This window comes from Hyaena hyaena, unplaced genomic scaffold (genome assembly GCF_003009895.1).
Source record: "Hyaena hyaena isolate Hyena2069 unplaced genomic scaffold, ASM300989v1 scaffold_506, whole genome shotgun sequence".
NCBI lineage: Eukaryota > Metazoa > Chordata > Mammalia > Carnivora > Hyaenidae > Hyaena > Hyaena hyaena.
The window spans coordinates 1,051,788-1,071,962 of NW_024081138.1; the positions used below are offsets into that span (position 1 = coordinate 1,051,788).

At 39.2% G+C, this 20,175-nt stretch overlaps 1 protein-coding gene across 2 annotated transcripts in view; it reads left to right on the plus strand.

Annotated features, from left to right (window-relative positions):
* MRE11 (MRE11 homolog, double strand break repair nuclease) overlaps positions 1 to 20,175 on the plus strand; it is a 75,316-nt gene that overhangs the window by 44,577 nt on the left and 10,564 nt on the right. For both annotated transcript variants that reach the window (XM_039254995.1, XM_039254998.1), the window contains exons 15-18: positions 5,137 to 5,356; positions 6,600 to 6,683; positions 15,092 to 15,150; positions 17,491 to 17,558. In XM_039254995.1, the coding sequence (XP_039110926.1) occupies positions 5,137 to 5,356; positions 6,600 to 6,683; positions 15,092 to 15,150; positions 17,491 to 17,558 (431 nt within the window). The remainder of the gene's footprint in view (positions 1 to 5,136; positions 5,357 to 6,599; positions 6,684 to 15,091; positions 15,151 to 17,490; positions 17,559 to 20,175) is intronic.

Below are 20,175 nucleotides of genomic sequence, written 5' to 3' on the forward strand. Positions count from 1 at the left end.
ATCTGAGGCAGGGTCAGTCCCCTTCCAAACCACAATGCCAAGCACTGTCAATGCAGTGAAGAGGCTCTCCGTATGATTAGAGAGGATATTTGCAGATTATGTGTTTGGTAAATGATTAACATCCAGAACACGTAAAGATCTCCTAATATCCAATCACAACAAAACACAACTAAAAAAGTGAATGAAGGACTTAAACAGACATTTCTCCAAAGAAGACAAACAGGTGACCAATAAGCACATGAAAAGATGCTCAACATCACTACTCATTAGGGAAATGTACATCAAAACCAGAAAGAGATCTCACTTCACATTTATTAAAATGACTGTTAAAAAAACCAAAAAACTAGAAAATAGTGTTGCAAAGAATATGGAGAAATTGCAGCCCTTTGCATTGCTGGTGGAAATATAAAAGCTTCTGTGGAAAATAGTATGATAATTCCTCAAAAAAAGAAAAATAGAATTATGTGATCTAGCAATTGCATTTCTAGGTATTTACTCCAAAGAATTGAAAGCAAGGATTCAAATATTTGTACACCCATGTTCATAGCATTATTCACAACAATCAAAAGGTAGTAACAACTGATGAACAGATAAAATATTGTATGTATGTACAGTAGACTATTCATTTAGCCTTAGAAGGAGTGAAGTTGTGGGGCATCTGGGTGGCTTAGTTGGTTAAGCGTCCAACTCTTGGTTTCGGCCCAGGTCCTTGGCTCATTGTTTATGAGTTCAAGTCCCGTGTCTCTGCATAGAGAGTGCAGCGCTTACTTGGAATTCTCTCTCTCTCTCTCTCTCTCTCTCTCTCTCTCTCTCTCCCCCCCCGCCTTTCTCTCTCTCTCTCCCCCTCAGAATAAATAAAAGTAAAATTTAAAAAATAAAAGAGAAAGGAGTGAAGTTATAATACTACAACATGGATGAAACTCAGAAACATCCTGAGGGAAATAAGACGTAAAAGGATAAATACTTGTATAATTCCACTGAAGTGAGATACCTAGAGTAGTCAAATTCATGCAGACAGAAAGTAGAATAGTGATAACTATGGGATGGGGTAGGGAATGGAGAGTTATTTTTGTATATTTTGCCACAATTTTTTTTAAAGGGTGTGATACCAGGGTAGGATGTTTTCGAATCTCGCCAGAAAAAAGTATTTTGAAAACATTGCCCTACCAGTAGACCTGCACTTACAGTGGTTCTGGACCTGCACTCATGAGTAAGTTAGAATTCCACTACTAATTCTTAGAAGTAGTGTACTTCAAACATAAACTCCAAAGGCTGTTGCACAGAAACGTAGACTTAAAATATTTTACTGTAATGTTTGAGGTGATAAAATGAAGTTGTAGTATTTAGACAAAGGAAAGTACGAAATTTGAAAATGATGATGGGTAATTCATTCCAAGGAATACTCATAAAAGGGCATATGCATTTTAGATTTTTGCTAGATACTGCTCCGTCACTCCAGAGATGTCACCCCCATTTACATCCTGACCAGTATTTGGGAGTGTTTATTTCCTCACATCTTTGTCATCATAATGTCTTACTACATCTTTCATGGTTTTTTAAAGTATATTTTTAATATTTGTTTATCTTTGAGAGAGAAAGAGTGCAAGCAGGGGAAGGGCTGAGAGAGAGGCAGACACAGAATCCGAAGCAGGCTCCAGGCTCTGAGCTGTCAGCACAGAGCCCAGCTTGGGGCTCCCAACTCCCCAACCATGAAATCCTGACCTGATCCGAAGTCAGGCGCTTAGTCAACTGAGCCACCCAGGCGCCCCACTACATCTTTTGATCTTTACAGATCTAAAGGGTGAGAAATTGTCTCTTGGCTTTTGTTTTCAATCCATACTGCTTTTGTTAGCAGTGACTCTTTTGTGTTTATAAATCATTTATATGAAACACCTGGTCATGTTCTTGGCCCAGAAATTTTTGCTTTGTTCTTGTGCCGAGGGCTTTGGTCTCTCACATGAAAGTGTGCACACACTCTTTGTGGTGAGGGGATAGGACATTTAGGGTATTTGTCATGCAAAAGATGGGATTTAGGGTTTGTTCAAATCCAGAATGGGTGATGAATTAAGTGCCTTTTTGACCCACATATAGATAAGCATGTGGGACTTTTCCTCCTTTGTTCTATTTATTAATGTGGCAAATTGTATTAAAACATATCCTATTATTGCCCCATTCTTAATATCACTTTGCGAACCCCCTGGTAATGGGTATACTGGGTTTTCCACATGTTCCTGGATTCTCTTTGTTCTCTTAAAAAAATTTTTTTTTAATGTTTTATTTATTTCTGAGAGAGAGAGAGACAGCATGAGCAGGGGAGGGTCAGAGAGAGAGGGCGACACAGAATCTGAAACAGGCTCCAGGCTCTGAGCTGTCAGCACAGAGCCTGATGCGGCAAGATCATGACCTAAGCCAAAGTCAGACTCTTAACCGACTGAGCCACCCAGGCGCCCCTGTGTCCACTTTAATATTCATAAGTAAGATCCTGTAATTTTCTTTTTGTGCATGCAGTCTGTCACCTGTTCAGTAGCGTGTTCTGCTGGTGTCATAAAAATAAATTGGAAGCTTTCTTCCTTTATGCTCTGGTACTATGGGAATACCAGTGGAACTGCCTGTCCTTTGAAGATTTGATAGACTTTATCTGTGAAACTTTATGGCAGTGGTCCTTTTCAGAAGCGTTGTTCTCAGCTTTTTCTCAGCTTTTAACAGTTTTCTTAGCTTTTTCTTTGATATTAGTCTGTTGAGACTGTATACCTATTCTTGGATCCATTTAGGTCATTTATTTTCCCAGTTACTTAGAATTGAAGAGTATTTGTCAGGATTCTTGAATTTTCCCTTGATCTTTTTTCCCTCCACCTTCATTTCTAATGGTGTGTATTTATCTTTTCTCCCTTCTTATTAAGTTAGTGATTTTTATCAGTGTGGTTTTCTCCTAGAGGACCAGTTTTTAAATTTGCTAAATTGAATGGATTTTTGCTTAAAATATGTTTATGATTGTATCATCATTGATTTCTTTTTTTATATAAATGGATTTTTAAAAAAAAATTTTAATGATTATTTGTTTTGAGAGAGAGAGAGAGAGCACAAGCAGGGAAGGAGCAAAGAGAAGGAGGCATAGAATCGGAAGCAGGCTCCAGGTTCTGAGCTGTCAGCACAGAACCCAATGAGGGCTCGAACTCAGTAGCGATGAAATCATGACCTGAGCCAGGACTGAGCCACCCAGCCACCTCTTATTATTGATTTCTAATAGTTTCCTGTGGATGTGTTTTATTTGTCCAAACTTTTTGGATGCCACATCTCCTTATTTATTCCTTCTTTTTTAATAGGTGGTAAGCTTTCTTTACAAACACTGCTTTAATTGTTTCATATGTTTTGTACACAGTATTTTTATTATTGTTTTCTAGATTTCTACAATTGTAGTTTTGTGGTTTTGAGGCAAGTGTTTTTGTTTTATTGTAACTAATTCCTAATTTTATTCATGGCGATTAGATGACATAATAATACTCTTTACTATTTAGTACTTACTGCTGTTTTTCTTAGCACCCCATGATATATCAGCTAAACAAATCATGAGGTCTTGCAAAGAAGTGTATTACTTATTTTCAGAGTATAGAGTTCAACATATATCAATTAGATCTGTCTTATTAATGATGTAACTTAGGTCTCCTTTTTCCTTTTCATGCTATTTTTAAAAAGTACAGGTTCTATGCCCTATGTCACCACAAATACTAAATTAGCAAATACTGAACCATGTTGCTGCTGAGGGAAAATACAGGATTACGTTCCTGCCAACGACTGGTTCCGTTTTTGTCAGCTGATCACTACATAACATTTTGTGTGTGTTTCTGTATAAAGACCTCTTAATATATATTATAATTCATGAGCATTGAACCTAGAACCAGCAGCCCCATAACTCATACTCTAACACGTATGTCATCCGTAAGGCACATCACAGCCTGCTTGCACGTGGGAGCAGTAGACAGCACCTCAACAGTGCACTGCATCACCAGCCAAAAGCACAAAAATGTGAAAAATGTGGCACGTATTTTAAATACGCCACAGAAAGGACCCTTGTTGAAAGTGTGAGAGCTGAAACAGGAAGGCAGAGTGTGCCGTTGTCCATCCTCATCAGGGAATGTGTGCGTCAGGAGGCGCAGAATGTTTGCCGCTCTGCACACGTCCACGTGTGGTCGCAGAAGCGCCGGGAGTGTCGTTCTGGGGGTCACAAATACAGAATCCAAGAATAATGAGGATTGACCATACTTCACCTGGGACCAGAAAAATGAGCTGAAATCTTCTTCGGGTTTTTTTTTTTTTTTAATTTTCTGTTGTGTTCCCTGAAGTGGTTTTTGTTTTGTTTTGTCATTACATAGTAATGCAGCGTCGAGTCCTTCATGCGGTGTATGAGCTGTTGTCTCCCTTAAGCTAAGACCCACATCATGAAGGTGGATGACCTCCCACAGCCCACTTTCCTCCTGCTGCTGCCCTACCTGCTTTGTTCTCATCTCGTTTAGCCCTGTCTCCCCTTACTTTATGGTATCACAGAGCACTCAGACATGTTCCACCCACCTGTTCTTAGACTGAGAATTTTCTGTTCCAGCAAGAGAGACTATCGTCCTGGTCCTCTGGGACATACAGATCAGTTTTAGAGAGCTCTGTGCTCCCTGAGACTCTTCTCAGCCCTGTTCCTTCAGTCAGATCTGTGTTCTGTCTGTTTGCTCTTCTTCAGAGAGTTTGTGTTTTGAAGTTGGAGCTATTTTCTGATTTCATTGAAAGTGTATTGTGTTTCATTTCTGTTTTCCTTGTTACCTTTTGATTGATTTAAGAGAAGAGCTCAGGACAGCATTGCATTTATTTTATCCTATTTTTAATCAGAAAATCTATTCATTTCAGAGCTAAAGTATTTCATTAAGTCTCACACTTGTCTTTTTAGACAGGTTCTTACCAAATTAAAATTTGTGGCATCTACTTGGTCCTAAGCTTTTTATTCATCTCCTGCTTGACATTTTTATAGCATGATTAGTGAAATAGAATGGTGTCGGCAGATTGACAATATTAAATGTTAACTGAATGACCAGAATAAAGACTTAGGAAGCTGTATTATCTACTAATGTGTACTTTCTCCTCTCTCCCTCCCAGGCTATGACTAGGGCCAGAGCCCTCAGATCTCAGTCTGAGGACTCTGCTTCCGCCTTCAGTGCTGAGGACCTTATGAGTATAGATTTGGCGGAGCAGTTGGCCGATGACTCTGACGATGACATCGCAGCAACAGCCAACAAAGGAAGAGGCCGCGGAAGAGGCCGACGAGGGGGAAGAGGGCAGAATTCAGCCTCCCGGGGAGGGTCTCAGAGAGGAAGAGGTTAGTACCGAGTACTGTCTTTCACACACATTCAGGCCTCACAGTCAGATGGGAAACAGAATTGTATTCCTGTCATCCAAATTTAAGTGACGCAGTCCTTTAAAATTTTGTTTTTATAATGCATAAAGTCCATCTTTTATGTAGTTCTGACATGTATGTTTTAACTTAAATAAATTTTAATGGCCATGTGTACATAAGGTTTTAATTACTCTTAACGTATTTTTTTTTTAAGAACTTCACTATGTTTCTCATGCCTTTTGGGTACATTTAATGTCCTCTTTACTCTCACACATATAAGGTAATGGGCAAATACAAGCTGCTAAGGAAAATGGCTACCTAATGACCATTGGCAGCAGAAACAAACTCCAGGCCATAAAGATTATTATTTTTGTGACTATCATAAGATAACAAATGCCCGCATTTTTATAAAGTAGCTTATAAAATTTGTGCAGAAAGAAAGCTACCCTAAAACAATTTGATTTCTTTATTTATTTTTTTTTTTAATGTTTGTTTATATTTGAGAGAGAGAGAGACAGAGCATGAGCTGGGAACAGGCAGAGAGAGAGGGAGACACAGAATCCAGAGCACACTCCAAGCTCCAGGCTGTCAGCACAGAGCCTGACGTGGGGCTCGAACTCACAAACTGTGAGAGCATGACCTGAGCCAAAGTCAGACGCTTAACCGACTGAGCCCCCCAGTCGCCCAAAACAATTTGGTTTCTTAAATCAGTCATTGACATTAATTGCCATCAGTGTATTTAATGTGGCATTGTTGTCCTGAAATAATCCACGAGATGGAAAATTGGCCATCCAGTGGTTTCCCGGTACATTATAAATCCATTTCTAGGAATTTTTAAATTATTTTTATTAAATATTCATTCATAGGAATTCTAAGCTGGTAAAATAGTACTTTAGTTAAAACTTTCCAGGGAGAGAAATCCTCATCCTCTAATCATAATTTATTTTCTTTATCCTTCATCATCTAATCATAATTTATTTTCTTTATCCTTAAATTTACAAAGCATTTCCTTAAATTTTGATTGGAACAGTATGAACCAAATGTGGCAGAAGTACAGTCTTTGAAAACTGATTAGCCTAGATGTTTCTTGCTATATGTGTCTTTGACTTTTTATACATAAACTATGTTTTGACGTAACTATTTACATTTCATTCACTTTGGCATTATTTTAAAAAAACCTTGGCTACTGATAGTATTGTATATTGACTGCTCATTATTCTAACAGCAGGCAGTGCCCTGGATACTTCTACTCGAAGCAGAAGTTCAAAGGCCACTATGTCAACATCTAGAAATATGTCTATTATAGATGGTGAGTATGGACTGCAAATGATTCTCTAGCAGTTATTTTAAATGTCAACATAGGAAGACCTAGGAACTTGCCATTAGTAAACCTCATGGGTCTGTGTTGCCATCACTGGGAGGAGAGCAAAAAGGATTGTTAGGATTACAGAATAAATTATTCTTTAAAAGGTCTTTGCCGGGGCACCTGAGTGGCTCAGTGGGTTAAGCGTCCGACTTCAGCTCAGGTCATGATCTCACGGTTCGTGGGTTCGAGCCCCGTGTCGGGTTCTGTGCTGACAGCTCAGGGTCTGGAGCCTGCTTCAGATTCTGTGTCTCCCCCTCTCTCTGCTCCTCCCCTGCTCGCGCACTCTCTTCTCTCTGTCTCTCAAAAATGAATAAATTAAAAAAAAAAAAGTCTTTGCCATTCATGAGAGCTCTTAAATAGGGTAAACTTTAAAAATTATTTTTTATAATCCCTTACTTTTGGCAAATTTGATTATTTCCTTTTTATAGAGGGATCATGAAGACCTAAAAAAGTAAGTCAATAGGTCAGTGTATCAACAATGATCAAGAGAGAAAGAGCTGCTTCTTAATATATTGTTTACTTTCTTATGCTGCTTTGGTCCGGCTCTACTGTTAGCACAGGGAAATCATGTTATTTAAGAGAAATTATGGTTAGGATTCTTTGAACTAATTTTGTGTATGTGTTATGGTCTAAAATTTGGCCTCAAACTAAGGGGATCTATTTTTAATACTAATATAAAAATATAATAAACTATTTTTAATATGATTTTAAGATCACCCTGAGTTGTTAGTTTTGTAAAAGTATGTTGTTTTGGGTTTTTTCTTAATGTTTATTTATTTAATTAGTGAAAGAGAGAAGTGGGAGGGGAGAGAGAGAGAGAGAGACAGAGAGAGAGAGAGAGAATCACTAGCAGACCCCACGCTGGCAGCACAGAGCCCGACACAGGGCTCAAACCCACGAACCATGAGATCATGATCTGAGCCAAAATTAACCAACTGAGCCACCCAGGGGCTCCAAAAAGTACCATTGTTAAAACATGTGGTGATTTTTTTTTTTAACCTAGCATTCATAAAATGCCTACATAGCCATATGTAGAAGGAACTTTAGATCTCTCATCTGGGAAGAATTTAGGTCTTTATATAAATTCAACTCTGTCCTGTGAAAGATAGAATACATTTGATTTGCATAGACCCAAAGGCAGTGGTTTTAAATATTTTGAGTCATGGATTCTTAAGAATCTGATGAGACCTGTGTCTCTTCTCCTTAAGTGGGTGCTCAAGTGCAAGTGCACTCATTTTTAAAGGGTTCCAGGACCTCCATGAAGTTCATCCATGGGCTCCAATAAGGATAGATGGGAAAGGCTGGAAGCTTACAGATTTACGTTTATTATCTGATAAAATGGACCCAGAACACTTAAGAATAACTTCACCCCTCTCTCATCTTATAGGTGAGGGAGCTGAGCTAAGCGATTTGTACTAGGTTGATAAAACCACTAATAATAATCCTCATAATAGCTGGTATTTATGAAAGAGTTACTGCATGCTTCTCAACAGCTCTCTAGTTAGATACTTCCATTATCCCTCTTATAGAAAAGGAAACTGAGGCTTTGAAAAGATAGGTAATTTACCCACAGTCTCACAACTAGGAAATTTTAGAACTGGGATTAATCTCACATTCCCTAGACTCTAGACTCCAGAACCAGTGATTAGTCACTAGTTGGCCTTTGAACCCCACCAATTTGAGCTGCGTAGGTCCACTTATATGTGTTTATTTCAATAAATACAGTACAGTACTATAAATGTATTATAAATGTATTTTTCCTTCCGTGTGATATTTTTAATAACATTGTCTTTTCTCTAGTTTACTTTGTTGTAAGAATACAGTATAGAATACAATGTGCAAAATAGTGTTAATCAACTGTTCATGTTGTCAGTAAGGCTTCCAATAAGTAGCAGGCCATTAGTAGTTAAGTTTTGGGGGAGTCACAAGTTACATGGGGATCTTTGGACTGTGAGGGGGTCATTGCCCCTAACCCCAGAGTTGTTCAAAAGTCAATTGTACTATTGGTTCCAGAACAAGATAAGATTACACACCTACCTACTAGTTCTCAATAAAGGAGTCTTTGCATTATACAGAGTAACCCATCTAATTAATGTGAAGATAGAGTCAGCCATCCCAGAAGGAGGTGAATTGTGACACTATCAGAGGAAGTTTTCCACATTCATTGGATGGATGGCAACTGACATTGGAGGAAGGATACAAACATCAGATCAAGGAAATGACTCTTAAGGAACCTTCTTATCCAAAGTTCTGTTGCTGTATTTTTCCTCAGTGGTTATTCAGTACTTGAGAGCCAGCGGAGATCCTGGTCTTTACTCCAAAACCATGTTGTCCTTGTTGCCATTTAGGAAACGGCATCCAAAAAGGTGCTCTTCCATTCTTGGCAGGGCTGAGATAACGCCGAGAAGGAGAAAAGTCAAAATCAGCAGCATAGAAAGGATGTAGGTTGAGTTCAACTCCTACGTTACATAGTAGTCTCTACGTAGTGCGGTTATTCTGAAGATGAATGGCAAAGAGTCTGGCACACAGTAGACATTTACAAAACGTTCCTTGTAAAAACAAAAACCGAGGGAGATAGGAAAACAAAGTGAGTAAGATCTGTACCCTTCCATGTTCGGCCACTGGAAGTTGGTTAGCGTGTGACACAGAGGCACAGATATTATAAATTACCCACCTGTACTTCAGCCCAAACTGCCTTTTTTCGTCCTGGTCTATTTTATGTGAAGCTTTCCTTGGCACCAATGGGCAGAATTAATCACTTAAAATGAGTCTCTTGTTAAGAAATGAGCTATATTAGTTAATGCTTGTGGCTTGCTTGCTCTTTCTTTCTTTCTCTCTTTTCTCTTTCTTTTTTTTTAAGTAGTCTGTTTTTCCTCCAGCTGGCTGTGTTTGGTGATCTGCAGTTTCACTACATTGAATCTAGGTGGAGGATTCTCTTTTATCTTGCTAAGGATGTTTTGGGCTCTGTGAAACTGAATTCGTGTCTTCCGTCACTCTGAGAAAGTCCTCTCCCTTCAGATATTACCTCTGTGCACTTCTTTTTCTCCTCCCTTCTGGGTCTTCACTTACATAAATACAAGAATCACTCTGTCCCCCTGTGGACGTTGTTTTATCTTCCTGTGCTGTATTGATCTTCCAATTCACCCATCTATTTTTTTTTTTTTTCCCCAGTAAATTCTGACCCCATGGGGGGGTTCGAACTTATAACCCCAAGATTAGAGATGCATATTCTAGTCACAGAGTCAGGCAGGCTCGCCACACCCATCTATTCTTAAAACTGTCCTTTAAATTTTTAATTTTCATTGTTTCTTGCGGGGTTAGAAATTCACGTAATTCTTTTGAAATATGCTGTGTGATTTAAAAAATTCCCTGCAGAAGAAGGGCGGAAATGGTGGGGGAAAGGGAGAGAGGCAAACCATGAGAGACTCTTGAATGCTGACAAAAACTGAGGACTGATGGATGTGGGGGGGGGGAAGGGGGGATGGGCATAGAGGAGGACACTTATGGGGATGAGCACGGAGGGTTATGTGGAAACTAATTTGACAATAAACTATTTGTAAAAANCAGGCTCTGAGCTGGCAGTCAGCACAGACCCCGACGCGGGGCTCGAACCCACGAACCGCGAGATCATGACCCAAGCGAAAGTCGGACGCTTAACCGACTAAGCCACCCAGGCGCCCCTCCCTGCAGATATTTTTAAGCCTGTCTGTAATTTTGTGTGTGTGCAGAGTAAGGATACTTGTTCTGTATTCTGTGTCTAGTAACCCAGTGTCTGAATGCCTTTGGCCTCTTTTTATTGTCTCTTTTTGATTTCTATCTCTGTTGGTTCTCATTTATGGTGACATGTTTCCTTGCATGTTTTGTTACCTGTTGTCCCTAAAAAATTCTCAGCAGGAGTAATTTGAGATCAAGGATGAAGGCCCTCCAGACACAATTCCTATTTGTAGGGGTACCACAAGGCTTGGACCACGTTAAACTCTGTTTAAATTTATGACTTGAGGCTCAGCCAGCTGGTATGTAAAATCCTGTTTACATCTGCTTCTCTCCTTAACCATTGGGGGTCCCCCCTTAAGGTTGGGAGGCAATGTATTCGCCAAACACCCCCTTCCCTTGAGCAGGCCTTGACCTATTGTAGATAGCTCTTTCTCTCTCTCTGCAGAGCTGTCAAGACCAATGTGAACATTTGTCCAGATCAGCAGGTCCCCAGGGAAAAGGATTCTGCTTGATTCTCTGAGTTGGAGCTTCTTTTCCTCTTTGGCCTCTGAATTCTGTATGTGATCAGCAGTTCAATACCATTCAGAATTTCTTTTTTTGTTTGTTTGTTTGATGGAACCCGTTTGGGTTGCTTTGAGCAGCAGTGTTTGTCTGAACAACCTAGCCCACAGTAAACAAGTAGCAGAAGTCACAGCTGTATTTCTTTCTTAAAACTCACATGTGGCTGCCTCCTTTGCATCTAAACTTTCTCTCTTATAGGGTTTTCTGTGAGCATTTTTTCACATTCTACCTTCAGGTCCTTTCAGAACTACTGCTCCTGTGAGACTTTCCAAAGACATTCTTTCCCGAGTCCTGCTGTGTTATCCATTGATAATGTGGAATAAAGCCTCTGTTTGCATAGAGAAGACAAGAGACCAGTTATAGTGCCTTAAAATGTTCACTGATTTTTTTTTTTAAGTAATATCATTCATTTGTAAAAAGAAGCTATAGACACAAGACAAAATAATGTGAAACTTAAGATTTCCTGAATTATGTTTAGGGAAAAATCTAAATGTGGTGCCTTTTGCAGCAGATGGTGAAGGTTAAGAACATGGGCTTTGGAGTCAGACCTAGTATGGTCAGCCAGCTCTTCACTGGCTGCCTGCATGCCCTTGCCCCACGGCGGACAGCGGCAGAGCAGAGACTGAGTCATTCTTTTTCATCATAGTATCCATGGTGCCTGGCATAGAGCAGACGTCATCAAATACTGGAGGATGATTTAGAGATTGTTTAGCATAAAGTTAAGTTAAAAGCATGGTTCTAAAGTCAGAGCTGTTGGTTTGAATTCTGACTCTTTGATTTACTAGCTGTTTGTTCTTCAGCACATTAGTTAGGCTTTCCATCTTCAGTGTCTTCATCTGTAAGATGGGGCAATGATTGCGTTGATCTCGTTGGGTTATTTTGCAGATTAATGAGAAAATACATGTGGAATATTTGGTGTAGTATGTATACATATTAAGCCCCCCAGTAAGAGTAAACTGTATTCTGTAAGCTTCGAATCCCTTCACTATAAAATTGACAGTACAGTACTGATTCCACAGAGTGGTTCAGAGTATCAAATGAAGTTATACATGTACATTACTTAGCACAGGATTTAATAAGAACCCAAGGAATGATTGCTGCTATTAGTATTAGTGGCAGTGTTTACAATAAACTTAAGAAAATGGATGTTTTCTAAATATTAGTCTGAAATTGTCTTTTATGTAAATTCATTTGGTCTAATGATTTTATAGTTGAACTGTCTCCAACATTGGGACTTTTTTTGAAAGGTGAAAAAGACTTGTTAACACATATGTGTAAAACATTTTTATTAGGCTAGATTTGGTGTTAAGTCTCTGACTAAGTTATAGTAGATACAGTTAGTATGTGCAGGTACTGTGTTAGTAGATAGAGTATCTGTGTCTACTATAACTACTATCTGTATCTACTATACCTATTGTATCTACTATATCTACTGTAACTACGTTAGTAGATAAAGTATCTGTATCTCCTATAACTACTATCTGTATCTACTCTACTACATATAACTACGATGTTAGTAGTTACTGTATCTACTATAGCTAACTGTATCTACTATAACTTCAGGACAACAGCATCTTTAAAACTATAGCTTGCAGTTCCCTACTGTAAATGGAGGTGTAAAGAGATACATAAAGGTAAAATTCTATTATAACAAGCCCCATGGAGTATAGAGATTTATTCTTGTACTGGAATTTTACTGGGAAAAGTAAACATTACACTGACAACCAGCTGCAGTTGTAAATAAGAGTTGACAGCCAGGAGTTTTCTGCTTAAGTTTGTAGAGGATGAAGACTGAGTAGTACCTCTAAAAGCTCTGTGTTTGCATCTCATTTACTGTCCTGGCTACCACTGCCTCATCTACTACCACCGCTGCTACCTACATTATCTGAATGCCTACTGCGTCTAGGCACTGGCCCAAACTATTTACATTAACTACCTCGTTTTATCTTTCAACAATTTTCTGCAACAGTTAATTATTAACACTATCGTGTAGGTGGGGAAACTGAGACTTAAGGAAGCCAAGGAGCTTTGGCTGGAATCACCCAGCTAGTAAGTCAAATGAGTTTAACCCTACAACCACCATACTGTCTTGCTTTCCTAACAGAACTCAGTGCACATTTTTCTGATAAATTATCTCACTGATAACTTGGTGGGGATAAAAAGAAAGGAGGGCTCTTATTTTCAAGGATCTGAGAGTTTGAGGAGTAAATCAGTGAATAATTATTGAACAGAAATATTCTTTAAGAGTCATGATGGGTGGCTTCTTTTATTCAGTTGCCCTTATTTCTATGTCTTTTGAATGGAGTTAGGATGTGAGGCTCCAGTAATTAAGTAGAGTAGATAAGAACTTTGCTTCTGCCCTTAATCTCTGCTCTCAGATAGACCGCACAAGACTAGGGACAGAACTTGTAGCAGGAAAAATGAACACATCATAAATTTAGGCTGGGTAGAAAGATTCCAGAGTTTTCAGACTACAATAATTTCTAACTTTGTGGGATTCTTTGAGTATTTGACTTTTTAAAGGTCTCTTGTCTTTTTTTCTCCTCTTCCCCTTTTATTTGGGGATTGTCTGGGGGAAAACATTGTTTTGTATTAGGACAATGATAAGGCTTGGGAGAAAATAAACGTGTAATTGGAATTTTGAAGTTTCTTCTAGGTTTTAAATACTCTGCACCCAATTCTGGGCTTTTGTCGGGGCGGGGGTGCGGGGGAGCGGTTAGTTCCTCACACCACTACACAATTTTTGGACATCAGCTGGGTTTCCTACAATTCAGTTCCATTCTGATACTGCCTACCCAGAGGTAGCATGGAGTTCTACAGGTTAAGGCCTGAATCCCATAAGGCTGCCTCCCTCCACTTTACAGGCTAATCACTGGTCTGCTTTGTTAACCTGTGCTTCTGACTGGCTCTCAATCAGTTTTTCCCATAATTCCCTCTTTGGGTTTAATTAATTTGTCAGGGTAGCTCACAGAACTCAGTTTATTCACCAAATTACTAGTTTATTATAAAGAATATTAAAGGATACAAATCAGCAGCCAGGTAAAGAGATATGAAAGGTAAGGTCCGGAACAAAGGACTTGTACCCTCAGGAAGTTTGGGGGCTGGCACTCTGGCATGTGGAAGCTTTCTGAGTCACTCTCCCTAAGCTCTCTAGATCCCTCCTTTGGGTTTTTATGGCAGCTTCATTACCACTGATTGATTAAATCAGCCATTGGTGATTGATCCAACCCCTGGCACTGGTCTCCTTGGAAATCATGGGGTGAGACTGAGTTCCAATCTTTGATTTCCAGTTGGTTCCCTAGGTAAGCAGCCCTCAGCTTTAGGTGTGGTGAGAGAAAGTCACTTCATTGACATAACAAAAGATACCTTTATGGCTGTCATTATTTAGGAAATTCCTAAGGTTTTAGGAGCTCTACCACAAACAGGGACAAAGACCAAATATGTACTTCTTATTATAAAATCCTAATATCGTGGTTTTGGTCTTGAGAGAAATAAAGGGTTAGCTAAACTTCATGATTCTAACTAGGTTTATAAAGCTAAAATGTAAGTATTTAAAGGGAAGTTTTATAATAGCATAAAAGATACGCGGTCTTCTAGAATTTTCCTCGGGACTATTTCTTAGGTACAGAATATGGCTAACAAAGTAGAGGAGAATAAGAAAGCTTTTACTGGTACCACATGGCTCCTAATATAGCCCCAGGGAAAGGTATTACCAATTATAAGAGAAAGAAGACACTTAGAACGGTCACCCATATTTGGAGTTAAATCCATTAGGTGATCAGATTTTATCCTTCATGTATTTTTCTGTAAAATGTTTTTAGTGTAGGTATATTTATGAACACTGCTTGTTATTATGTTTGTATAAGCCAGGAAATTATGAGACTGGCAGCTAGGCATTGATTTATTTGAACATATAATTCTATGTCCCTTTAGATTTTAAAAAATAGAAAATGGTTTTATAATTGGTAATCATGGATTTTTATAGGTAGAGCTTACAAAATCTTCAGCTAAAGATGTGACAGATTTTCCTAAGTTATTTTAAGAGTAACATCATGGATGTTTCTTTTGTATCATAGCCTTTAAATCTACAAGACAGCAGCCATCCCGAAATGTTGCTACTAAGAATTATACAGAGGTAAGAAAAAAGTTTTTATAATTGTTTTTTAATAATTTATGCTCCCTGCATTCTGAATTGTCAGCTCTTTGATCTACAAAGTAAACAAGAGAAGGAAAAGTGTGGAGCATTAAAGCTGGAGAGAACTTTAGATTATCTAGACTGAAGGCTTCTAGGATTTTTATTTTAATTAATAATGGATTTCATGATTAGAAATCCATAAATGTACATATCCAGTAACATTTTTAAGGATAACAGTGTTGAGCCAAAAAGGTCCATACATGAGATATTAATATTGCAGATAGGATTTCAGTGCATATAGAGGTCTTATGAAATCTGGCTTCCTGTTGTTACTTACTCTTTCGTAATACTGTGGCTTGTGCCCTGATGGCTGGAGCTAGACTCAAGACAAACTAAGTGGTCAGAATCTAAGGACCTCTGTGTTCAGCTCTAGATTTAATATAGGCCCTCTGCACCTCCTTTGGATTCCAAGAATTTGTATGGGCTTGAGTCTCCTATTACCTTACTTTCAAAACCCACTCTGTCCAAAGCCAGTGCTCTCCCGTCTGTGTCAGGATATCTCCGCAGCGGCACTATTGACCAGATAAGTCTTGGACCAGGTGAGTCTTACTGTGAGGGACTGTTCTGGGCATTGTACAGTTTTTAGCAACATCTTGGCCTCCACCCTTCAGATGCCAGTAGCAGCCCCCCTAATTGTGTCAATCAAAAATGTCTCCAGACATGTCCATCCATAGTTTCCAGAATCGGAGTTGGAGTTAAAAATCTCTTCCAGTTGAGAATCCATGTTCTGTGTCATACCTGCCCCAGCAACATTTTCTCAAATTTCTTTTCATCTTTTGAGTATGTGACACAGTTCATCACCCCACTTCTCCGAGAAACTTCTGTCGTTTGTTCTTTTATCTCTCTTAACTTCATCTTTCCCCCCTTCCTGATGTCACTGATATATGGGTATACCAGTGCTAACTTTCGTCCTTACCTCCATTTTATTGTTTATATTCAGCTGTTGCCTGCTATCACTTCAAGATCATCATATCTAAAAACAAAATTATCATCACATCCACAAGGAGGTTTCTTTTCTAGCATTTTCTAATATAAAGGCAGGAACATGAGTTCAAAAGCAACAGGTAGTGCTAAACCTTTTTTTCACTTTTTGACTGTGGTTCCACGATGGTAGATTAGAGGAGTGTTGAATACATTTGATTCCTTCAAGGCACAGAAGACAATGTTCTGATAGTTTTATGGCAAAATGCAGAAATATTAGCTGGATTCATAGCTCCTTAGACAACTGCATTTAACAACTTTTTATTAATAGTTCAACGTCAGCCTAGAGGGAGAGATCTCGGGTGCTCTTGTTTTGTCCTTGGCTTCATTAGTTAGTTGAAGATGTAGCAAATGTGCATATTAAATGTCAACACAAAATGTAGAGGAATAAGTAGTGTTTTGGATGATAGAATCAAGAATCAAATATCTTACTGGACCCTAAAACTACCAAATGATGTTTAACAGGGATGAATGTAATAGAAAGCTAGATATACAGTACTTTCCACGTGGTCCTATACCAAATTTTAAACTGGGAATGGTCTCCTAAACAGTAATGGTCTCCTCATTAGAACCAAGAAAATCACAGGCACTGTCTGTACATGACCCTATGTGAGTCATTCTCCTTAGGTGCCCCGGCTGCTGTGGTGTCCGGGAGAAAGGAGAGCTTAGACCCATTGTATAGAAAGAATACCATTTGTGATTGAAGACATTGGAGGGAGGTCAAGCTAAGATTCAGTTTTAACAATTGCTCTTCGTGTGGTTTCTGCCCCCTTTTTTGTGACTTTTTCGGTATATTTAAAAAAAGATTTGGGGCGCCTGGGTGGCTTAGTCAGTTAAGCGTCCGACTTTCGCTTAGGTCATGATCTCACGGTTTGTGGGTTCGAGCCCTGCATCGGGCTCTGTGCTGACTGCCAGCTCAGAGCCTGGAGCCTGTTTCAGAGTCTGTGTCTCCCTCTCTCTCTCTGACCCTCCCCTGTTCACGCTGTCTCTCTCTCTCTCCTAGAAATAAATAAAAATATTAAAAAAAAAAAAAAAAGATTTTTCTTGAGATTTAACTATTCTTTTTTTTATGTTTATTTTTGAGAGAGACAGAGCATGAGCAGGGGTGGGGGAGAGAGAGAGAAAGACACAGAATCTGAAGCTGTCAGCACAGAGCTCGAACCCAGGAACCATGATATCATGACCTGAGCCAAAGTTGGACGCTCAACCAGCTGAGCGACCCAGGCGCCCCTCAATGATTTATTCTTAGTTAGATGTTCATTCCCGTAAAAATTACTCCCTGTTTTATTTTTCCCTCAGACGATTGAGGTGGACGAGTCAGATGAGGAAGAAGACATATTTCCTACCACTTCAAAAACAGAGCAGAGGTAGGTACAGTGGCTTCGTGCAGAAAGAAACAGCTGAAGAAATTTAAAATTATTATCCAAAGTTCTGTTGACACGTTTTTCTATACCATAGAAGTTTTAACAGATTTCTTTTCAACTGCTCAGGTAAACAGAGAAGTGAAAAACAGATGGGAGTCTGGTTTACAGAGTTGGTGCGGCATTATTACAAGTACTTTCCAACGAACCTTACCCTGTCGTTTGTTTCCTCTTGTGTTTATTATCCAGAGATTTTCCCGATGGAGTCCTGTGTTCTAATTAACAGAAAGTAGTTTTGTATATTTTTTAGTGTTTGATTTCAGCTTCTCTTCTTTATTATCGCATTTTTATATACTGAGTTACACAGGGTGCTGTGCTCAATGCTGAAAAGAGGATCATGTTGACTTTTTCTACCTCGGAGCACTTGTGTGCTTTCCCTGTCCTTTTGGTTTTTGCCATTTTTGCTATTACTGTAAGAATCAACTTGATTCACTATTGCTGTGTTCTCTGTGTTAGTATTTCAGGTGAACACTGCTTAACTTAAGCTCAGTTAATGAAAACTTCTACTTAGGAAAATAATCAAGAGCTTTTCTTAATACTAATTTCCTGTGTGAGCATTACCTTAGGTCTGATGGGGGACATAATAAATGTTTTAACATGGTTACTGCCTTTAGGCAACATAAATTGTAGTGGAAAAGAGAGATGAACACATTTCAGTCCATTAAAGGATGACGAGTCAGTGCATAATTGTGCGTGAAATTTTATGATACAGAGTAGATGTGAGTGCTCATAGGCCCTTAGAAAATGGAGCAAGAACTGTGGGCTGTGAAAGAAGAAAAGACTTTAAAGAATGAGTAAAATTTACCTGATATCTTGAAGGTAGGAATCACCTGGAGCAAAGGGGTAGAAAAGAACAGCCAAGAGTGGTAGCCTGAGCAGGAGCTGTAGCAGCAAGGGGGACAATGAGAAAAAACTCTACTTCTGTGTTTCTCACTCTGTTTTTTATGATCTCAACCTTTATTTCATTACCTAAGGATAGAAATTAAATTTGGCTTAAATTAATTAAATTTAATTTCTCCCTATCAAGAGAAATTAAATACTAAAGAATGAAATTTTACTGGGTAGGATTGAGCTTGGGAAAGGTCAAAACCATTGTGGTATCTGAGTATTTTACCCCCACCCCATCTCCCATAACCAGTTTTCATTCCTTGTGTGTGACTAACCCCTCCAGGAATATGTGCTTTATGTGAATTAAGGGTCTGTGTCCTAAGAATTGGTAGGGATAGTTCCCTATCCATTTATTTCTTCACTTAAACATTATGCTAGGAGCTGGGGATCGAAACACAAAAGAAATGTTCCCTTCCTTCAAGGAATTTCCACGTTAGCAGTATCCTAATTACAAGATACTAATAATCCAACAAGGTGAATGTTTTATTCCAGTACATTGAAAGCTGAGGGAAGTGACAGTGTCTTCCTAGACTAGGTCCTTGAAGGCTTCACAAAGAAGGTAGGTCACATTTGGGCCGATGATCAACAGATGTGTAAGAATGCTTAAAGAAAATTGTAAAGAATTTCTTCTGCCCTTGAAGGTCTTTCTAGCTGGGCTAAAAACCAAATTGCCATGAGACAGATTAACGGGAGAAAATCAAATTTAATTTTGTACATAGGGGAAATCCACACAAACATGGAAATTCCAAATATATATGTCATTCTGATCTAAGGAGAAGGGGATAGGGGTCTGGGACGTCAAAGGGAAGGAAAGCAAAATCTTCATAGGAAGATTATAAAATGTAAATGCTTGGTAAATAAATGTTTGCCGGGCCGCTCAGAATCAGTAGGACAAGAAGAACTTTGATCAAACTGGCCTTGCTAGGTCTCTCTTGTCTGTCATACCTTAATGACAGATGTCATAATGTAAGAATCTATGGCGATACCACTCTTTCTAGAACAAATCTTCTACGAAACTCTTTGTAAGCATTTGAGAGGAAGGTAAAGAGCTTTTCCTGAATCTGCTGGGGTTTGATTGCTTTTTAACTCAAAATAATCTTCATGCCCAAGTGGCCCAGCTGGGGTGGCCATGCCCTTGGCCCCTATAAAAGATGTAGCAATAAAGAGTAATGCCACAGGCCACAGACATCTGCTCTGAAAGGGTGATCCGGGAAGGCCTCTGAGGAAGTTACGTGTAAGCTGAAATCTTACTGAAAGAGACTTGGCCTTGCCTACAGCATAGGGAAGACACATGTAAAAGTTTCTTGAAGAAGAAACAGGCATACTGTAGGTTAGGAGCCAGTGACTAAAACCTGGAAAAGAAGGGAAATGATACAAGAATAGGAGACGCAGGAGCATATCATGAAGCACGAACAGTAGAGCAAGGTAAGGAATTCGGACTTTATTATGGATACAGGGGAACACAGAAGGATTTGGGGAGCCTCGTGGCTCCACGGGATTTCTATTTGTGAAGGACCCCTGTGGTGCGGGAGGCAGGGCACTGCCAGGCTCGCCTGTTGCCGCGGGGAGTCCCCGAGAGGATGGAGACTCGCACCGAGTGGTAGCAGGGGAGAGGGAGAGAATATACATGGTTTCAGGTTATATTGTGAGGTAGACATGACAGCAGTTGAGGACA